Source organism: Myodes glareolus, chromosome 9 (genome assembly GCF_982192425.1).
Source record: "Myodes glareolus chromosome 9, mMyoGla1.1, whole genome shotgun sequence".
NCBI lineage: Eukaryota > Metazoa > Chordata > Mammalia > Rodentia > Cricetidae > Myodes > Myodes glareolus.
In genome coordinates, this window is record NC_142034.1 from 75,108,175 (window position 1) to 75,128,373 (window position 20,199).

The 20,199-nt window shown below is 37.5% G+C and overlaps 1 protein-coding gene across 2 annotated transcripts in view; it reads left to right on the plus strand.

Moving 5' to 3' along the window:
* The window catches only part of Cnot6 (CCR4-NOT transcription complex subunit 6), a 54,303-nt gene that overhangs the window by 18,906 nt on the left and 15,198 nt on the right, over positions 1-20,199 (plus strand). For both annotated transcript variants that reach the window (XM_048451286.3, XM_048451295.3), the window contains exon 3: positions 18,799-18,985. In XM_048451286.3, the coding sequence (XP_048307243.1) occupies positions 18,799-18,985 (187 nt within the window). The remainder of the gene's footprint in view (positions 1-18,798; positions 18,986-20,199) is intronic.

Genomic DNA, 20,199 nt, shown 5'->3' on the forward strand with positions numbered 1-20,199 from the left:
TTCTGTTCATTCTGTTTTCCTAAAAGTTGATGCTGTATTGGCTTCTTGGTTTTGCCAGCATGCCTTTTCTGCTTTCTACCTTTCTTGTCTTTCCTGCTGTACTGGAATGGAGGCCCTAGAATAGTGATTCTCAAGTTGTGGGTTGTGACCCCTTTGACAAACCTCTATCTCCAAAAATTTACATTATGATTCATAACAGTAGCAAAATTACAGTTATGAAGTAGCAGCAAATCAATTTTTGTTGTAGGGAGGGCTCTTGCTTGTTCCCAGCCGCCCAGACTCCTGCAATAATCACACAGAAACTATATTATTTGCAATACTGTTTGGCCAATAGCTTAAGCATATTGTTAGCTAGCTCTTTCATCTAGAATTAATCCATTTTCATTATTTTATATTTTACCACAATGTTTGTGGCCTACTTGCAAGGTTCCAACATGTTTGTCTCCAGTGGCAGCTCAACTCCTTCTTTCTCCTAGCATTTAGTTTAGGTTCCGCCCCCCCCCCCCCAAGCTCTACTCTACCCTATCAGGCCAAGCCAGTTTCTTTATTAACCAATGATATTCACAGCATGTAGAGGGGAATCCTATATCACCTCCCCTTTTCTGTTTAAATAAAAAAGGAAAGTTTTATGTTTAATATAGTAAAATTACATATAACAAAACAGTTATCAATTAAGAATTACAGTTACAACATTTACTCTACTTTTTCTTTTATCATAACTAAGGAAAACTATAATTATAACTATATATTCTTAACTCTGTCAAAGACTAGAGAAGGATATAATATTACCTAAGTAACAGAAAGTGCTTTGTAAGCAACTTCCAAATCTCTAGAATTGACAAAGACATCTTGCTACCTGGACAGTCACCCAAAGTTTTTCTATATTATTGGGTCATTTATCTTCAGCCCACAGGCCCATAGTATCCACCAGACTTTTTCATGAAGCAGAAAATTTCAGGCAGTTTTGCCTATATTGGCAGTTTGTCAGTAGCCCCACCAGAGACAGCGCCAGATGGAACTTTACCTGGTAAGCCACAGCCACGTGGCAATACACAGATTAGTAGAAATAGGTTAAATTAAGATGTAAGAGTTAGCCCATAAGAAACTAGAGCTAATGGGCCAAACAATGACTGAATTAATACAGTTTCTGTGTGGTTATTTTGGGATCTGGGCAGCTGGGAAACAAACAAGTGGCCTCCTACAACAGATTTTATGGCTGGGATCACCACAACATGAAGAACTGTATTAAAGGTTCATAGCGTTAGGGAGGTTGAGAGCCATTGGGTAGAACAATAGCCAGAACAAGCCCATTCTTCCCTTATTAGTTCTTGTTAACAACAAGAACTAATACACAAGAACTAATACAAGTCTTTAATCAGATCTCTTTCCCACTCTGTGTTTTCACTTTGGAGATGATGTCCAGGGCCTCATGCATGTTAAGTGTGTTCTTCTACAGAACTACATCTCCCAGATGTGCCCTTGTATAAATAGCTTCTTTCAGCCCGTGGCTTGTCTTCTTGATAGTCGAGGGCAGACTTTCTTATTTAAATGTTTTTCTTTCTTTTCTTTTTTTTTTTTAGGTTTTGAGTCTGTATATTAAGTTGGGAAGAGCTGAGATTTTTGGCAATATTCAGTCTTCCTAGCCATGAACATGGGCTGTCTTTTTACTTGTTCATTCTTACTTGATATCTTTTTATGGAATTTCATACTTTTCCTCATTTTGTATCTCTCCTTTTTCATAGTGCACATGTAAATGGTGTTTTTACTTTGAATTCCATTTATTCATTGCTGGCATATCAAACAGACAGACTTTAAGTCTTCCTTTATGATTTTTAAATTTTATCCTTGTATTCTAGTTCTAAGCCTCACTGTATGTTGGTAGTTTCATTAATAATATAATGAGAAATAAGTTGTTTTTGCCCACCTAGGTTTCCTAGTGTTCTTCAGTTTTATAAAGGCAAATTTGTGTTTCTTTTCTCCTTCTAACTGAAATACTTGTAATGAAAGTCTAGTGATAGGTTTTGTTTTTTTTTTTTTCTTCTTTCAGATTCTGGGTCATTGTGTTTTGCTATTTTGAAAGTTTTTTTGCTGGAGGAAGAATTCTTAGTTAATGGATTCTTCAATAAGGCTCACCTTTGTCTCTTGTTTATGTTGTTTTTCTTAAGTCTACAATCATTCCTATCATTGCTTCTGTTATGTCTGTCATTTTATGAAACAATTTTTAAGAGATTTTCGTCGTTTTTTAAAATATTTATTTATTTATTTATTATGTATACATAATTCTGTCTGCGTGTATGCCTGCAGGCCAGAAGAGGGCACCAGACCTCATTACAGATGGTTGTGAGCACATGTGGTTGCTGGGAATTGAACTCAGGACCTTTGGAAGAGCAGGCAATGCTCTTAACCACTGAGCCATCTCTCCAGCCCTGTCATTGGTTTAAGTACCATGATTATGATGTGTTTTTGTAGTATTCCCCACACATACACACTTTCTTTGGTGATTAGATTTTGTTAAACTTCTTAGATCTGTGGGTTTACAATTTACATTGTCGGATAATTTTGTTCTGCTTTCCTCCCCTGTCCCTTTAGGAGTGTGTGGTTAGTTGCATTTTAGCTTACTTAAATTGTCTTTTAGATTGGTTAGGCTTAATTTACTGTTACCTTTATTTTATTTTTATTTTGAACTAGTTTTCATTGCTATACCCTTAATTTCATTAATTTTACTTCAGTGTCATCTAATATTTTCATCACTAGAGGTTATGGGAATTTGTTTTCCTTGCCTTTACATTTTCCTCTTTCTCTTTCTCTCTTTTTAAAGCATATATCAAATATAACTTTATTATCTTTTTATTATCTTTGGGACTGTTTCTGTTTAAGGTTGGTTAAAGTCATTTTGTTTCTTCTTGTTTGCATGATTTTATAATTTTTGTTTGAATATGCAAAGTACAGAGGTTTACTTCTTGAGTTCTTGATAATTTTATATTCTTAGAAATACTCTTGAGCTTTGTTCTGAGATGGAGTTAAATATCTTGGCAACTGTTTGATTTCCTTGAAACTTGCTTTTAAGTAGTACTTTCCTAAGTATTCTCTGGTTAAAAGGTTTTTCATTCTGGCTGATGGAAGATCAAATTGTTCTGATCGTTGAGATCCCAAGGATTGCTTTCTCTGTTCTTATCAGTTTCTCTCTGCTCTCCTCTTCATGTCAGGGTTATTTCGTACATGAAAACTCATGGAGAACTTTCTTCACATCTTATGTAGCTCTCTATTTAGCACTCAGTTCTGTGAATGTCACCTGCCTTGGCCTCTCCGGACTCCAGCTTCATCTCAACTTAAATAGACCACCAGACTCTGCCTGGGTTCTGTCCTGTAGCATATTTTCAGGACACTGGGCAGAAGGCTGAAACGGTTATTTAGCTGACTTTATTTTCCACCTTTAACTGTTGCTGTGCTGCCTAGTGCCCACCATCTGAAAATGTCCCCTTCCTTCTGGGCCTCTTGGAGGTTTTGGTCTATTGTTTTTCTTTTTCTTTTTTTCTTTTCTTTCTTTTTTTTTTTTTCAGTTTTCAGTCCTTTGATAGTTTCTGGAAATGGAAATTTTATGACCTTTTTTTCTTTAGGAGTAAATCCACTTGTTTATTTTTAAGCTCATTATGGAGGAGTACTGATCTGACTTGAGCCAGATTTCACTGGTTGTGAGCATCTCTGCCTGTTGTTGAATCGTCCCTCTCTCATTTATAGCTCCCAGCTGGAATTTTGGTTTAATAGGCTCTTCTTCCTCAGGTTTCAGAGTTCCTCTCCTTGAATATATAAGATAGCTTAGATTCTGTTTGGCCTCAGCATCTGCTTTCAGTTTACTTCTCAGCTTCTGTTGGTGATTCTGCAGCTGGTACTCTTGGAGTGTATCCCCTTTCATACTTGTCTATGCTTCCCTGTCTCCAGGTTTCCTGTAATATCTTTGCTGCCTTTGTTTTCCCTAGTACAACAGTTGGCCAACAGCAGTGTTGTTGAACAAACAAGTGCTTTAAACTTAGTTTTATTTATTTTTAATTTTATATAATACATTTTGATCCTACTCACTCTCCACCCCAACTCCTCCCAGATCTTTTCCTACCTCCCTACCTGTCCAACTTCATGTTCTCTTTCTTTCTCTTAGCAAACAAATAAATAAAAGACATGGAGTCCAGTTTGTATTAGCCAATTACTTCTGAATATGAGGTATGTCCTGGAGTGTGGTTAATATTTCAAGTGTCACTCCATTGAAGAAAACTGACTTTTCCCTTACGTAACAGCAATCAAATGCCAATAGCTTCTTGACTGGGGGTGGTACTTTTTGCCCACTATAAACAAACTTTTGTCACAGGAATCTTGAAATTCTGCCTGAAGATGTCAACTTTCATATCTCTTTTGTACCTGTTTTAATGGGGAGGGGGTAGCTGTGATTACCTACTTTTGAAGTGCACTTGTAATATTCAACAGCTGTGTTTGTTCCAGGCCTTTTTGAGATACACCAGTGTAGGGCAGGAGGAAGTGTACTAACCAGAACTATATGCAGTTAACTTCCAGGAGATACAGGCTTGGCTCTGAACTTAGTGGCATTTACTGAAAGATTTTTGAAACGGGTGCTTTGCCTTTACGCCACACATTAGTTTTTATCTGTGACACTGTAACATTTGAGTTTATTGAGAAAGCTTTATTCAGATTTACTTTTCTGTGAAGAATAACATACTGTGACTAAAATATTGAATCAGTAACTTTCTATGATTTTTTTAAAACTATTATCTAAAGCTCTTTTGATAAGTATTAAGTGTAACTTGAGAGTCAAGTAGCCTTTATTTTTTCAGCTTAGTCTGCTCTCTCTCACCAATGCTTGTCTTATAGAAATTAAGAATAGGTCAGGCTAAAGTGAGAGAGGAAGAAACTCCAAGTAGAGAAAGCAGATGCTGAGTGGTAGTTTTAAATCGTCACTCACTTGTTAGAAATTATTTATATGCCATTCATTCCTTTCTGAACTGATGAGTAGGCAATTAAATATAAAGATTTCCAGAACTTTACAAACTGTAGGAGTTCCTGACATGATAGTTATGAAACTGTGATAAATAGAGAACACAAATTCTTGAAGTGTTATCTTTGAGAAGGTTTTACTAGCTTGACATGATTAAGGAAAACTTCTGAGATGATGATATAAGCCAAATAGAACTGAGATGAGGGAACTTTAGGAAGGGAAACACACAAAAAAAGTATTTTTTAAAAAGAACACAACAAGGCCAGATAGTCAGCCCTGCCCCTCACTGGCCCTGTGAGAACTGGCCTGTATGGCATGGGTACAGGAGAGGTGTGATCACAGGAGAGCTAGTTCCTCCCCTAGCCTGCTGCCAAAGTGATTCAGGCATGGAACAGCTGGCCCTGCCCCTCACTTTGGCAGGGGGCAGTCTTGGTAGACTAATATCTACTAGTTAGTTTACCTTTTGTTTGTGTGATAAATAAAGTCCTACTTTACTTGATTATTATATGCACAAACATACATTTGGTTAATATATGCATTTTATGTGCTAACAGGAATGTTCTTTGTCAATGCTGTGAACTTTTTCTTTTTTTCCTAAATCTTTGTAGATCTTTGGGTTAGTTAAAGCGCTTTGATTTTTTTGATAGGTTCACTATGCCTAAGTCCTTTAGATTGTTTGCAGGCAGGCCTTACTGAACTGCTGTGAATGTGTACATTAGGTAACTTCTTGTCTGCTTCTCACATATCTGAATGACTGACTTAGTGTTTGTGGGGGAATCAAAGCAGTACTAAACTAGGAAACAGTAAAGATCAACTGTAATTCTTGTTTCTTCTAGAATGTCAGTTAGATGTTTAGTTTATTTTTTCCAGAATCTTTATAAATGTATAGTTATTTGGATTTCTTGGTAGGTTTGTTAATTATGCACATAGTCTCAAAGTTGTTTTATAGTGTCAGAGTCTGGAGCAGTGGCTCTCAACTCTCCTATTCCTGTGACCCTTTAATATAGTTCCTCATGTTGTGGTGACCCCCAACCATAAAATTATTTGTGTTGCTACATCATAACTATAATTTTGCTACTGTTAAGAATCGTAATGTAAATGCCTAGTTTTTTTTTTCAGGGGTCTCAGGCGACTCTGAAAGGGTCGTTCGACCCCTAAGGGGGTCACAATTCACAGGTTGAGAACTATTGTTATAGAGACTGAGAAGGCTGAGATCAAAAGACTAGGTGAAAGCATGGCATGGCAGGAGAGTGTGAGAGAGAGGTTGAGAAGAGACTATAAACTTTAATAAATTTTTCCCATTATAACAACATCAGTCTGTTCATGAGAACAGAATGTGATAAACTGAACATGCGTCATGTCCTGCTGGCATTATATATATCAGATATATATATATATACATATATATATATATATATAGTATTCAAAGCTGTGTAAGTGCTTACTGTTAGCATTCCAGTGCTTGTTTGGAGCACTTACATCATCCAGTTCCTGCTTGGATAGCTAAATGGTTTTCCTGGTTTTGGAAATGGTTGTTAAAGCCACTATAAACTTCCGGGATTTCATTTCATGACCCATTTCTTTCCTTTTTCCACATGGTGCTGGAGATTGAACTCAGAGGCTTGTGGACTTTACCCCCAACAGAATGTGATTTGTTTGTTTGTTTTGAAGGCAGGGTCTCACCATTGTCTGTGCTGGCCTTAGACTCATATTTGTTTCTGGCTAGAGGTGTGTGTGTGTGTGTGTGTGTGTGTGTGTGTGTGTGTGTGTGTGTATTTTCACTTGTCAAAAGCACCAGCTGTTGGTTCATTGGTTTAATCTGTTCTCTTACTATTTCAGGTTTGGATTAAATTTCTTCTTTTCTAGTTTATTAATACAGAAGCCACATCCATTCCTTCATTGATTTGAAACTTAGTTTCTTTTCTTTCTGTATAGAATAGTTTCCAGTTAGTCTTTTAATTGTTCTGACCAATGAGGTAATTTCTAGCATTTTCTAGGTATCTACCGATTTCTAAATTTAATCCCAACATGATTTTGACAGAAAACATTTTTTATTGTAATCTCTTTGAGTTTATGGAGTCTTGTCTAGTAAGCATTCCATCTGCACTTGACGTAAGTTGTCTTTTGCTGCTGTTTTGTGGTCTTTTAAATTAGTGAAGTTAGGTTAGTCGAATTGTGGTATGTTCTATATCGTTTTTGTCTTGTTAATTGAGTGGAGGGTTCTGAAATCTCTTGATTGGATTTCTCTTTCTCTTCACAGTCTTACTTGGTTTTGCCAAAGTGTTTTCATGACTTTCTTACAAACAAGTTCCATAAATACCTAGGAGTCTGGATTCCTGATTAAGTTGACTTTATTATGGTAGGATTTAGTCATTTGGTTCCTTTGTCTGTTAGCAGCACAGTTACTCCAGCTTTCTTCTCACTGTATTAGATTATTTTTGTACTCTTGTCCCTATGTATTTAAAACTGGTAAATAAGTAGTTCATGTTATTGGGGTCTATTTAGACATTTTAGTGTGAATGTTAGACCTTAAACTCACCATCTTACTAATTTTTAATGACCCCATTCTGTTCTATATTTTGTTTTCTTACCTCTTTTTGAAATAAATGGATGAATGAATGTTTGACTTATTTTAGTGTACATTATCGTATGCCACTTTCTGTGTTGTGTTAGAACCTGACACTGCACTTTCTGATCTTTATGCTTTTGTCATATGTTATATTCATCTGCCCTAAATCTTGTAGTTTCTATTAGTTTTACTTTAAAATAGTCCATGTTTGTTCGTTTTGAGATAGTGTTATGTGTAGCCAGACTGGCCTTGAACTTAATACACCAAGTATGATCTTGAGTGCCTAACACTTGTGCCTAATCCTTCTGCCTTCATCTCTCAAATGACAGTATTGTAGGCTAATGCCATCACACCTGACATTAGTCACTTGTTTGGTTGGTTGGTTGGTTTTAGTTTTTTGAGACAGGGTTTCAAAAAACTGTCCTGAAACTTTTTTGTAGATCAGGCTGACCTCGAATTCAGAGATCCACCTGCCTCTGCCTCCCACGTGTGCCACTACTGCCTGATAAGTAAAAATTATAAGAAAAGGGTAGCTCTGCCAGCACAAGAAATACAATTAGGTCAAATCAACCCAAATCAAAATCCCATCATTTTATCAAGAATAACGCTCTCTTATTAAGAATGATGCTTGGGTGGCCAAGTGCATGGTGGGGAAATAGAACTGCAGGGAGCCCACGCAGACCAGAAAACCACGTGTTTCTCCTCTGGGGGAGCTCACTTAAATACCCTGTGGGAGTGGTCCTGACTCCCCCATCCCCCAGGGAGGGGTCAGGACCTGGCATGCTGGGATTTGGAGTCCAGAGCAATGCAATTCCCAGGCCAGGACCTGGGGGCCATGCTCCCAACTTAACACTGCCCAGCTAGTCAGTTGTTTTATAGAGAAATATAAAATATTTTTAAAAGTTTGTATGTTATATTTACTACAGATATTAACATTCCTACTCTGAAAGACCTGAGATCTAATACTTAATATCCATATTTTAAAATCTCAGATTTTGGAACATTTCAGATTATTAGATTAGGAATTTCACTGGTAATATCTATATGCCAATAATTCCAAATCTGAAAATCTCAGAAGTAGAGCTGTATAGCTTGTATTTCTAATAAATTTCCATCGGGTAATACTGTTTTTATACTACCTAAAGAATTTTCTACCTCATATAGCTACTGTTAATAAATTCTTTCAGCTTCCCTCTAACGAAAAACTTGCCTTCATTTGGAAATTTTTATTTACACTGCATTGGTAGGATCTTTCCCCCCAGAACGTTAAAGACTGTGCTTCAGTCATTTTTTATAACTAGACATCTACTGACATTTTATCTTTGTTCTTTATGAAATGTAATTTTCCCCATATGACTGCCTTTTACATTTTATTTATTTTAAGCCATAAATAATAATATATAAAATAAATATTTTATTTTGGTTACTGTGTATGTTCATATAGTTTTTTTCTGCAATTTTTTGTTAGAAATAATTTATCTGGCTAGAGAAATCTTGATAATTAATTTTCATTTATTATCAGTGACATAGATTCACTTTCCATAGTGAAGGACTTCCATGAAGGCATTTTCATTCATATTCTCCCTTCTGTCTCTCTTTCCTTCTTCCCAACTTCCCCTTCTTGCTGGTCTCCATGTTTGAATTTACTGAACTTTTGTGTCTGTTGGTGTATTAGATACATGTCTCATTGCTAGTTTAAAATACCTGACAAGCCTACAGGAAGGGAGGGTTTACTTTGACTCTCAGTTTCAGGAAATACAGTCTATGATTGGGAGCATATAGTGTCCGGAGCAGGAGACAGGCAAGAAGCAGAGGTGAATGCTAGTGCTCAGCCCATTTTTTTTTTTCCAGTCTGAAACCTTAAGGATAGAATCGTACCACCCACTCCCACCTCGGCTAACCTAATCTAGATAAATCCTTCAGAGACATGCCCAGATATTTGTTTCCATGTTGATTTTGAATTCCATCAGATTGACCATCAAGGTTAACTATCACACTGGATTAATAGTTTTCTTTGCATAAGTAACATTTTTTGTCTCCCTTTCTCTTTTTCTTATAACAGCTTGAAATATAATTCATACATCATATAGTTCATCAACCTAAAGTGAAGGTTTGGTGAATTTTGTATATTTACAGATTTATGCAGTGTTTATCTCAGTTTGAGAATGCTGTATTTACTAGCATCCGTTTTTGTTGTTGTTGTTGTTGTTGTTTTTCCCCGTTTCCCCATAGCATCCTTTCCAAGAAGTGTTACTTTTTCCTTTTGGTGGGTTTTTACTGTCCGGACATTACATGTAAGGGCATTCATATGATAGATGATATTTCATCACTAGCTCTTTCCCTTAACAAGTATTTTAACAAGTTGATCCTTGTTCTAGCACATATTTGTTTTGCATATAATATTGTATGGCAATAAGCATATCATTTTATTTAAATATTTATCAAGTCAGTTATCTGGATTGTTTGCAGTTTTGAGTCTTAAAACATTCTTCTGTAATTTTTTTTTTGTTGTTTGTTTTGTTTTTCGAGACAGGATTTCTTTGTGTAGCTTTGGAACCTGTCCTGTAACTTCCTCTGTAGACCAGGCTGACCTCGAACTCACAGAGATTCTTCTGCCTTCATCTCCTGAGTGTTGGGATTAAAGGTGGGCGCCACCACCGCCCAGCCTTCTGTAGTCATTTATGTGCACATATGAGAATATACTGAAGTGTTACCTGCCTGCCTGTATATTAATTCCATATTGAACTTTTTAAGAAACTGCCATGCTGATAATTGCCTGGGCCATTTTATGTTTTCACTAGCAGCACATAAATAAGGTTTGAGTTTTTCTGCTTATTGCCTCTGAGTATATTGATCCAAGTGGATTTGAAGTAGTTCATCGTTTTGATTTGGGTGGGCTACATTTCCATTTTCCTCATAGATAATGATATTAAGTGTCTTTTCATGTTGTTGTTGGCCCTTTGTGTATTTATTTGAAGAAAATATGTATTACACTTTTTTTCTTTGAGTGTTTTTGAGATCTCACTTTGTATGTAGCCCAAGCTGGTGTCAGGCTTGTGAGCTTTTTTCCTCCACCTCCCAAGTGCTGGGATTAAAAGGCAAACTACTACTCTAGTTGTACTCATTTTTTTTCTTTATTTTTTAAATTGTATGTGCGCGAGTGTGCCTTCATTTGTATGTAAATGCAAATACACAAGTGCTGCTGTGCTGTATGGAAGTCAGGACAGCCTTGGTGTACCCACCATTCAACCTTGTTTGAGACAGGGTCTCTTTTTTGTTTGTTTTCTGCATCTGCTGCCAGGACTACAAGTTTCTAAGCGCTTCTCTGGATTCTCTTTTCTCTGCCTCCCATCTCCCTGAGGACTCTGGGATTATAGATGCTCACACTGTCTGGTATTTAATGTAAATTCTGGGAATTGGAACTCAGGCCCTTATACTTGCCTAAGTGCTTTTACTCATTGAGCCAGCTCTCCATCCTCTCTTGAGTTTTAAGGATATAAATGACTTAGCAGATTTATGATTTGCAAATATTCTTCTATTCTCATGTTGTTCTTTAAAGCACATTTTTTTTTTCTTTTGTGTTTCCAGATAAGGTTTTTCTCTGTAACCCTGACTGTTGTAGAACTCACTCTGTAGACCAGGGTGAACTTGAACTCACAGAGCCACTTGCTTCTTCCTTCTGAGTGTTGGAAATAATGGTGTATAATACTACCACTACCCGTGACTTCAAAATACTTTAATTTTAATGAGTCACGGGTTGCTTGCTTGCTTATTTATTTGGTTTTTTTGAGACAGGATTTCTTAGTAGCTATGGAGCCAGCTCTTGTAGACCAGACTGGCCTCGAACTCAGAGTGGTCTGCCTGCCTCTGCCACCCGAGTGCTGGGATTAAAGGCGTGCACCACCACCGCCCGACTTTATTTTTTTGCTGTTACCGTGTTGTTGCGTAATCCATGACCATGTTGACTTTCAGTTATGTGTGTTTTCCTCACACACCAGGGATTAAATTCAGGGCTTACCACATTTTTGACATAGACTGTATCACTGAACTACATCTCAAATTTTGAGTTTTGTATATGGTATGCAGTAAAGGTCTGGGTTTTTTTGTTTTGTTTTTGTTTTTTACTTACTGAATTTGTATCTGCATATCACCACATGCTTGCCTGTGCCCAAGGAGTTCAGAAAAGGGCATCAGATTTTCTATTACTGGAACTTGGTTCTGATCTACTTTGTAAGTGATAGGAATTTAACCCAGATCCTTTGGAAGAGGAGCCAATGTTTTTTTAATGACTAAGCCATCGCGCTCAGCGCCCCATCTTCATTCTATCCAGTTGTATTTTCTATTATTTCTTAATTTTTTTATTTTCTGTCTACTGCATTTCTGTTTGGGGTCTCCAGTTCATATGCATTCCACTCTTATAAATTGTACCAGACATTTCTCTGCGTGCATGCGTGTGTGTGTGTGTGTGTGTGTGTGTGTGTGTCCTGCCTTCAAATAGAGTAATTGTCGAGGACTGGCCTTGACAAAAGTACTTTTTACTAGGGTAGGGGCGTGGGAATTGAAGAAATACAAGTAAAAAAAATGAAGACGCATTAAAAATAATAAGACAGAAAACATAGAAAGTATGGGGAAGGCATTCCAATGACAGAAATTAGGGTTAGTGTTTATTTTTCCACAGCTTTTATACCCAACATAAAAGGGTGGGGGGTAACAAATGACTTTATTTAAATGATACAAAAGGATAATTCACAGTCAGTGGCTTTATCACTCTGAGACATCAAATCATTAGCATTTTGTTGTCAAGGTGGCAAAGGTGCCTTAGGTCAAGTCTTCTGAAGACACCTTTCCCTAGGTAACCTCCTAGTTACTAAAGGAGCAAAAATACATTTGCATATCCTGACCACCTGTCAGAATGGCCTGGACTTACTAGAATGAGCTATTTTAATTTCAAAAGAACCAAGCAATCACCTCCTGAGTTAGGGCAGGCAACTATGCTTATCACATATCTAAACTCTCTGACTGTCAGACAAGGTGGAAATGGCCTCCACAAGTAATTTTCTTCAGTGTCTAATAGGCTGTTACTCTCATTTTGTCCACCTGCCCATTCTGAATCTTGATGTTAGTCATCTCATTGTTACTTTTTTAAGTTTTGATTGATTTTTCTCTTCATAGATTTTTACTTTCCTGTTTGTTTATATGCTTGGTAATTTTTTTTATTGGTGCCAGAAATTGAGGCTTTTCTTTGTTGGGTGATGCAATTTTTGGGTATTCCTCCAACTAACCTTGAATAATATTATGGGGTGCAGAGAAGTTACTGGAAAACAGTTAGACTCTTAAGCTTTTCTAGACAAAACCAGAGCAGTTGGAGTTGGATTTTGGTCCTATGCATTCTACTGAGTTGAAAGGATTTTGTTCTACCATCAGCAGCTGGGAACAGTATGACCTTGGCCATTTAGGTGTTTCCTCCTCTGGGTCAGGCAGTTTTTCACATTCAGTGCTTAAGGGTAACCCTCACATCCACAGATGACTTTGTTTCTCTGTACTGTCCCTTGAATTCTAACCACCGCAGTGTCAGTGCTCTTGTCTCCAGAGCTCAGGAGATTGCTCTGGTCTCTGATTGCCCCCGCCCTGATTTTTTGCAAATACTGCCCAGGAAGTACACTGAGATAACTATAAAAAACCACCTGTTTGTTTCCTATTACTCCTCCGAAACTTTACTACCTACCTTGGTTGGTGTCTGGTACATTTGTTTCTCGTAGAATAACAGATTGAGGCTTTATGCCCTATCTTGATTAGAAGTAAAGGTCTCAAGGTTGCTTTTTCAGCCATTAGACTGTAATCAGTTCTCAAAGGTTGGTGTATTTCCACTACATCTGTCTGTTTCATTCTTTCCCAGATTAGGCCTGAAACATTAAGGAGATTATGAAGAAAATTCTTATGGATTGTAGAAACTGTTGACCTCTTAATCAAGATATACTTGTTTAGGTTTAATACTGCATTGAAAGACTGTATTCTTAGTAACGAGTATAATGTATGTTGCTTGACTTAGTATCTGAAATGTTTCTGGGCAGATACTTTCTCTTTTTTTCAATTTCTCAAAAATTACATATTTATTCTAAATTGTACCCAAACATTAGTTGCATGTTCTTTTTAAAATTTTTTTATTGATTTTTATTGAGTTATACATTTTTCTCTGCTCCCCTCCCCTCCCTTCCCTTCTCTTCTACCCTCTCCCATGATCCCCATGCTCCAAGTTTACTCAGGAGATCTTGTCTTTTTCTACTTCCCATGTAGATTAGAGCCATATATGTTTCTCTTAGGGTCCTCATTATTATCTGGGTTTTCTAGGATTGTGAATTATAGGCTGGTTTTCTTTGCTTTATGTCTGAAAGCCACTTATGAGTGAGTACATATGATATTTGTCTTTCTGGGTCTGGGTTACCTTACTCAATATGATGTTTTCTAGCTCTATCCATTTGCCTGCAAATCTCAAGACGGCATTTTTTTCTGCTGTGTAGTACTCCATTGTGTAAATGTACCATATTTTCCTTATCCATTCTTCGGTCGAGGGACATTTAGATTGTTTCCAGGTTCTTGTCGGGGTCTGAGGCCCCAAGATAAACTATTTTTCCCTCTCTGGACCGGCATGGAAACACAGTTCACACAGCAATTTCAGAAGGGAGTCGGGCTCATTCAAATCCTGAAGATGACCTGCCTTTATTATCCAAACACCTTTCTCCCCCCCTCCCCAGGTAAACTAAAGTGGAACTTCATTAACATTCTGTTTCCAAGGTAGCAGGACTACAGTAGCATCCACAGCTCTGTCACTACCTTGGAATTAACACCTCTTCTCAGTCAATCTACATAATTACAAAAGAAAAGGAGTAGTAGCATATCCTGAGCTTTTGTTAGGGTAGGGACAGCCTGTCTGCTCAGGATACTAACCATGGCTGGAAAACTCGGCTGTCACACCATGTAGAAATATGGACCTACAGGTTCTGGCTGTGGCAAATACTGCTGCTATGAACATAGTTGAGCATATGTTCTTGTGGTACGATTGATCATCCATTGGGTATAGACCCAAAAGTGGTATTGCTGGGTCTTGAGGAAGGTTGTTTCCTAATTTTCTGAGAAATCGCCATACTGATACCTAAAGGAACTGTACCAGTTAGCTGTAACAGGAGGAGAGGGCTGCTTGTCCTGGCTGCCCGACTAGCTTACACCCGAAATAATCACACAGAAACTGTATTCATTTAAACATTGCCTGGCCCATTAGCTCTAACTTCTTATTGGCTAATTCTTATATCTTAATTTAACCCATTTCTATTACTCTATGTATTGCCACATGACTGTGGCTTACTGGCAAGATTCTAACCAGCATCAGTCTCAGGCAGGAGATTCATGGCGTCTCTCTCACTCTGCCCTTCTTCCCAGCATTCAGTTATGTCTATTCTGCCTACCTAAGTTCTGTCCTATCAACTAGGCCAAGGCAGTTTCTTTATTCATTATCCAATGAAAGCAACACACAAACAGAAAGAAATCCTACACCAGTTAACACTCTTACCAGCAATGCAGGAGTGTTTCCTTTACCCCTCAACCTCTCCAGCATAAGTTGTCATTGGTGTTTTTGATTTTGACCATTCTTACAGCTGTAATATGAAATTTCAGAGTTATTTTCATATGCATTTCTCTGATGGCTAAGGATGTTGAACATTTCCTTAAGTGTCTTTCAGCCATTTTAGATTTGTCTGTTGAGAGTTCTCTGTTTAGGTCTGTATCCTGTTTGTTTGTTTGTTTGTTTTTTAAACTGGATTATTTATTCTTTTGATGACCAATTTCTTGAGTTCTTTGCATATTTTGGAGATCAGCCCTCTGTCTGATGTGGGGTTGGTGAAGATCTTTTCCCATTTTGTAGGCTGCCATTTTGTCTTATTGACTGTGTCTTTTGCTTTACAGAAGCTTTTCAGTTTCGAGAGGTTCCATTTATTAATTGTTTCTCTCAGGGTCTGTGCTAATGGGGTTATATTTAGGAAGTGGTCTCCTGTGCCTATGTGTTTAACTCTACTTCACACTTTTTCTTCTGTGAGGTTCAGTGTGGTTGGCTTTATGTTGAGGTCTTTGATTCATTTGGACATGAGTTTTGTGTGTGGTTGAAAGACCCCCGATTTGGGGAAACTCTCACTCGAGCCTCGGGAAGACGCGAACCCCCCCCAGTAACTCACGAGAGACCGTCCTTGCTGCAATCACACGAGGTTTAATGACAAGACGACAAGATGGGGACCAGTGCACTGGGGCCGAGACTCATAACCCACGCAGGGGTAGAGTTCGACCTCGAGTGACCGGGAAAAGTAGTTTTTATAGGAAGAAACCACACAGCCCAGTAATCCGAAAGGGGGGCAGGGAGGGTGTCACAGAAAATTCCGAAAATTCCAGTGATGAATTTTCAAATTCAAAGGGGCAACTCCCTGCCTCTCAAGATCATTAATCAGAATTACTAGGGGGTGATAATTACTAGGGGGAATCTCTCTGTCTCTCAAGATTACTCTCAAGATTACAATCTACCTTTATCTTCAGCTAGTTCCTGGAACCCTGGAACTGGCTAATCCTAGATTTCTGATTCTTCTCTTCCTGCTAGATTTTTGGCTCTATTTTCCTGTTAGGGGGATCTGGATTTATCCAGGTCTTTTATGGTGATAGATATGGGTCTGTTTTCTTTCTTCTACATGTTGGTAGCCAGTTATGCCAGCACCATTGGTTGAATATGCTTTCTTTTTTCCATTTTATATTTTTTGCTTTTTCAAAAATCAGGTGGTTGTAAGTGTGTGGATTAATATCTGGGTTTTCGATTCAGTTCCATTGGTCCTCCTGTCTGTTTTTATGCCAATACTAGACTGCTTTCAGTACTGTAGCTTTGTAGTGGAGTTTGAAGACAGGGATGGTGATACCCCCAGAGGTTCCTTTATTGTACAGGATTATTTTGGCTGAATTTTTTGCCCTTTCATATGAAGTTGAGTACTGTTCTTTAGAGGTCTGTGAAGAATTTTGATGGGCATTGCATTGAATCTATAGATTGCTTTTGGTAAGATTGCCATTTTTACTATATTAATTCCACCTTTTCAATTTCTTTTTTCAAAGATTTAAAGTTCTTGTCATACAGGTCTTCCAGTTGTTTGGTTAGAGTTACTCAGATATTTTATGCTATTTGTAGCTATTGTGAAGAGTGGTGTTTCTCTGATTTCTTTCTCAGCCAGTTTATCATCTGTGTAAAGGGGGCTACTGATTTTTTTTTTTTTTTGCGTTAATCTTGTATCCTGCTACATTACCGAAAGTGTGTATGAGTTATTTCTCGGTAGAATTTTTGGGATCACTTATGTAAACTATCATATCAGGAAATAGTGAGAATTTGACTCTTTCTTTTCTAATTTGTATGCCCTTGATCTCCTTTTGTTGTCTTATTACCCTAGCTAGAACCTCAAGAACTATATTGAATAGATATGGAGAGAGTAGACCACCTTGTCTTGTTCCTGATTTTAGTGGGATAGCTTTGAATTTCTCTCCATTTAGTTTGATGTTGGCTGTTGACTTGCTATTTATTGTCTTTATTATGTTTGGGTATGTTCCTTGTATCCTTGCTTTCTCCAAGACCTTTATTATGAAGGGATGGTGTATTTTGTCAAAGGCATCTAATAAGATGATCATGCGGTTTTTATTTTTCAGTTTTTTATATGGTGGATTACGTTGATGTTGAACCATCCCTGCATCTCTGGGATGAAGCCGACTTGATCATGATGGATGATTTTTTTTGATGTGTTCTTGGATTTGATTTGCCAGTATTTTATTAAGTATTTTTGCATCAATGTTCATGAGTGAGATTGGCCTGTAATTAATTCTCTTTCTTAGTAACGTCTTTATGTGGTTTTTGTATCAGGGTACGATTATAGTCTCATAAAAAGAGATTGGCAGTGTTCCTTCTGTTTCTTTGTGTGGAACCATTTGAGAAGTATTGGTATTAGCTCTTTGAAAATCTTGTAGAACTCTGCTCTGAAACCATCTGATCCTGGGCTTTTTTTAGTTGGGAGACTTTTGATGACTGTTTCTATTTCTTTTAATTTGCTTATCTGGTCTTGATTTAATTTTGGTAATTGACATTTATCCAGAAATTTGTCCATTTCCTTGAAGTTTTCCAATTTTGTGGAATACAGGTATTTTAAATAGGACCTAATGATTCTCTGTATTTCATCCTCCGTGTCAGTTGTTATGTTCCACTTTTCATTTCTGATGTTGTTAATTTGGATATGCTCTCTTTTGGGTAGATATTTTCACTTGTGCATTAGCAGTATAGATTTTCTTCTCTCTTGTGTGTTTTGTTTTTTGAGACAAGATCTCACTGACCAGGCTAGCCTGGAACTCCCAGAGATCTGCTTGCCTTTGACTCTCTAGTGCTAGAATTAAAGGTTCACAGCACCACATCCAGTACTGCCTAAGAAGGTCCCACATGGGCTGGAGAGATGGCTCAGAGGTTAAGAGTATTGCCTGCTCTCCCTAAGGTCCTGAGTTCAATTCCCAGCAACCACATGGTGGCTCACAACCGTCTGTAATGAGGTCTGGTGCCCTCTTCTGGCCTGCAGGCATACACGCAGACAGAATATTGTATACATAATAAATAAATAAATATTTTTTAAAAAGGGCCCACGTGATACAGATTTTTTTTATATATGATGTGGTTATCACTGAGTAATTTGACTCTAATGTCAACTAATTTGAGAATACCTTTGCTTCCTTTAGGGGAGCAGAATTCCTATTTTTTGGTGTATAGAATGAATAGTTTTTCAGGCATTAGTATTTGATTTTGTCTTATATTTTGTAGTATCCAAATTCTAGATTTAGCATTTTAGCATTGCTGTGAATTATTGATGTTTTGTTTATCATATCTGAAGTCATTTAAAGGATTAATTCTTTGCAGTGTTCTCTTAAAATAAAGGTACCTTCAAGTATTGACACTTCACTTTAAAAGTTTAAATTTTAGTTTCCTTCTGCTAATTAAATTGTTCAGCGCATGCAGTAAATTGTTCTAAAATAGATTAAAATTTTCCTTGTTAAGCTTTCTCAAACTTTTTAAAAAAGTAAGTTAAGTACCTAATTGCAACGACTGAATTTTATTTAATACATGGGCCAAATTTTGGAGATCACTATTTAATCCTTTCCCCCTTTTTTTTCTGTCTTGCAGGAAAAGTAAGAAGCTTAAGCTCATCTTTGTGGTCACTAACTCACTTGACAGCTTTGCATCTGAGTGACAATTCCCTGTCCTGTATTCCTTCAGACATTGCCAAGCTTCACAATCTGCTATATCTGGACCTGTCCCATAACCAAATCCAGAGTTTACCGGCAGAACTCGGAAACATGGTATCACTCAGGTATGCAGACTCAGTTTTGGACATTTAGGTCCCCCCAAACAAAGGCAGTCATATGTCTTGTTAGGAAATAAAGCCGTTTTATATTTAAATAAAGAGGGCATCATAACTGTGTCTTTTGGTGAAATATTTTAGAAATAATTGAATGTCTAATAATAAAAATTAAATAGGCCCCTTGCTTGGTTTTGATGATGTTGCTGTTAATTTTTTTTTTTTTCTGAGATAGGGTTTTTCTGATTGTACTTGCTCTGTAGACTAGGCTGGCCTCAAACTCAGAGATTCACCTGCATCTGCCTTCCCAGTGCTGGGATTAAAGGAATGCACCACTACTTCCTGAACCAAAAAAAAAAATTTCTTAAACATAATTCTTATTTTATTCTTTGGGAATTTCACATCATACATTCCAGTCCTGCTCATCTCCCAGTCCCTCCTTATCCATCCCTCACCCTGTAGCATCCCCCCCCATTGATTATAAATGAAACAACAACAAAAAAACCACCCATCTCCCTCTGTCTTCCAGCACCTCTTTTTTCCTCCCAGTGGCATCGGGAGCTGTGGTGTGTCATGCAGTATTCCCTTTTGTCCAGTCAGCCTCACCCACAAAGTGTTCATTACAGTGAGTCACTGGTCTGAACCAAAAAATTTTAATCACTGTAAAGCACTATGCTGTACTTACCTATGGCCAGCAGTTGGTGCCACGCAAACACCCTTGATAACACTGGTCCTCAGAACCTGTTGCCTGTAGTAGGAAAGCCCTGGCATGAACCAAGCTAGAGTCAGTTACTGCGCTTAGAAGCCTTGTAGTCTCATGGTAGAATTTGTAGTGATGCTGTTCTTTGGCGTTTATAAATTATGTGGTCTTGAACAGGCTTCTTAGCCAGACGTTAGGGATGTTGACAGTGATGAGTAAACACAACTAACTCCGTCCAGTTTTAATGTTTCAGCAAATGATAATTGATGAGTATGCATTTGTTTGTTGTTTTTTTTAAACCTTTGAAGGTAGATAAATAAGATCTACATAAATACAAAGCCAAGCCCAGTGTACCTGCTCTTGAACAGTGGTTTTCATGGCTTCTAGTGTAAAGAATGGAGGTTTTTATGGATGTTTCTTTGTCTTTATTGCTCTTATACTAGATCAAAATATATTGCTCTTATACAAAAGATCTTATACTAGATCAAAGGTTTGATCTGTGGCAGTTTTGTTGCAGTTGTTGTTG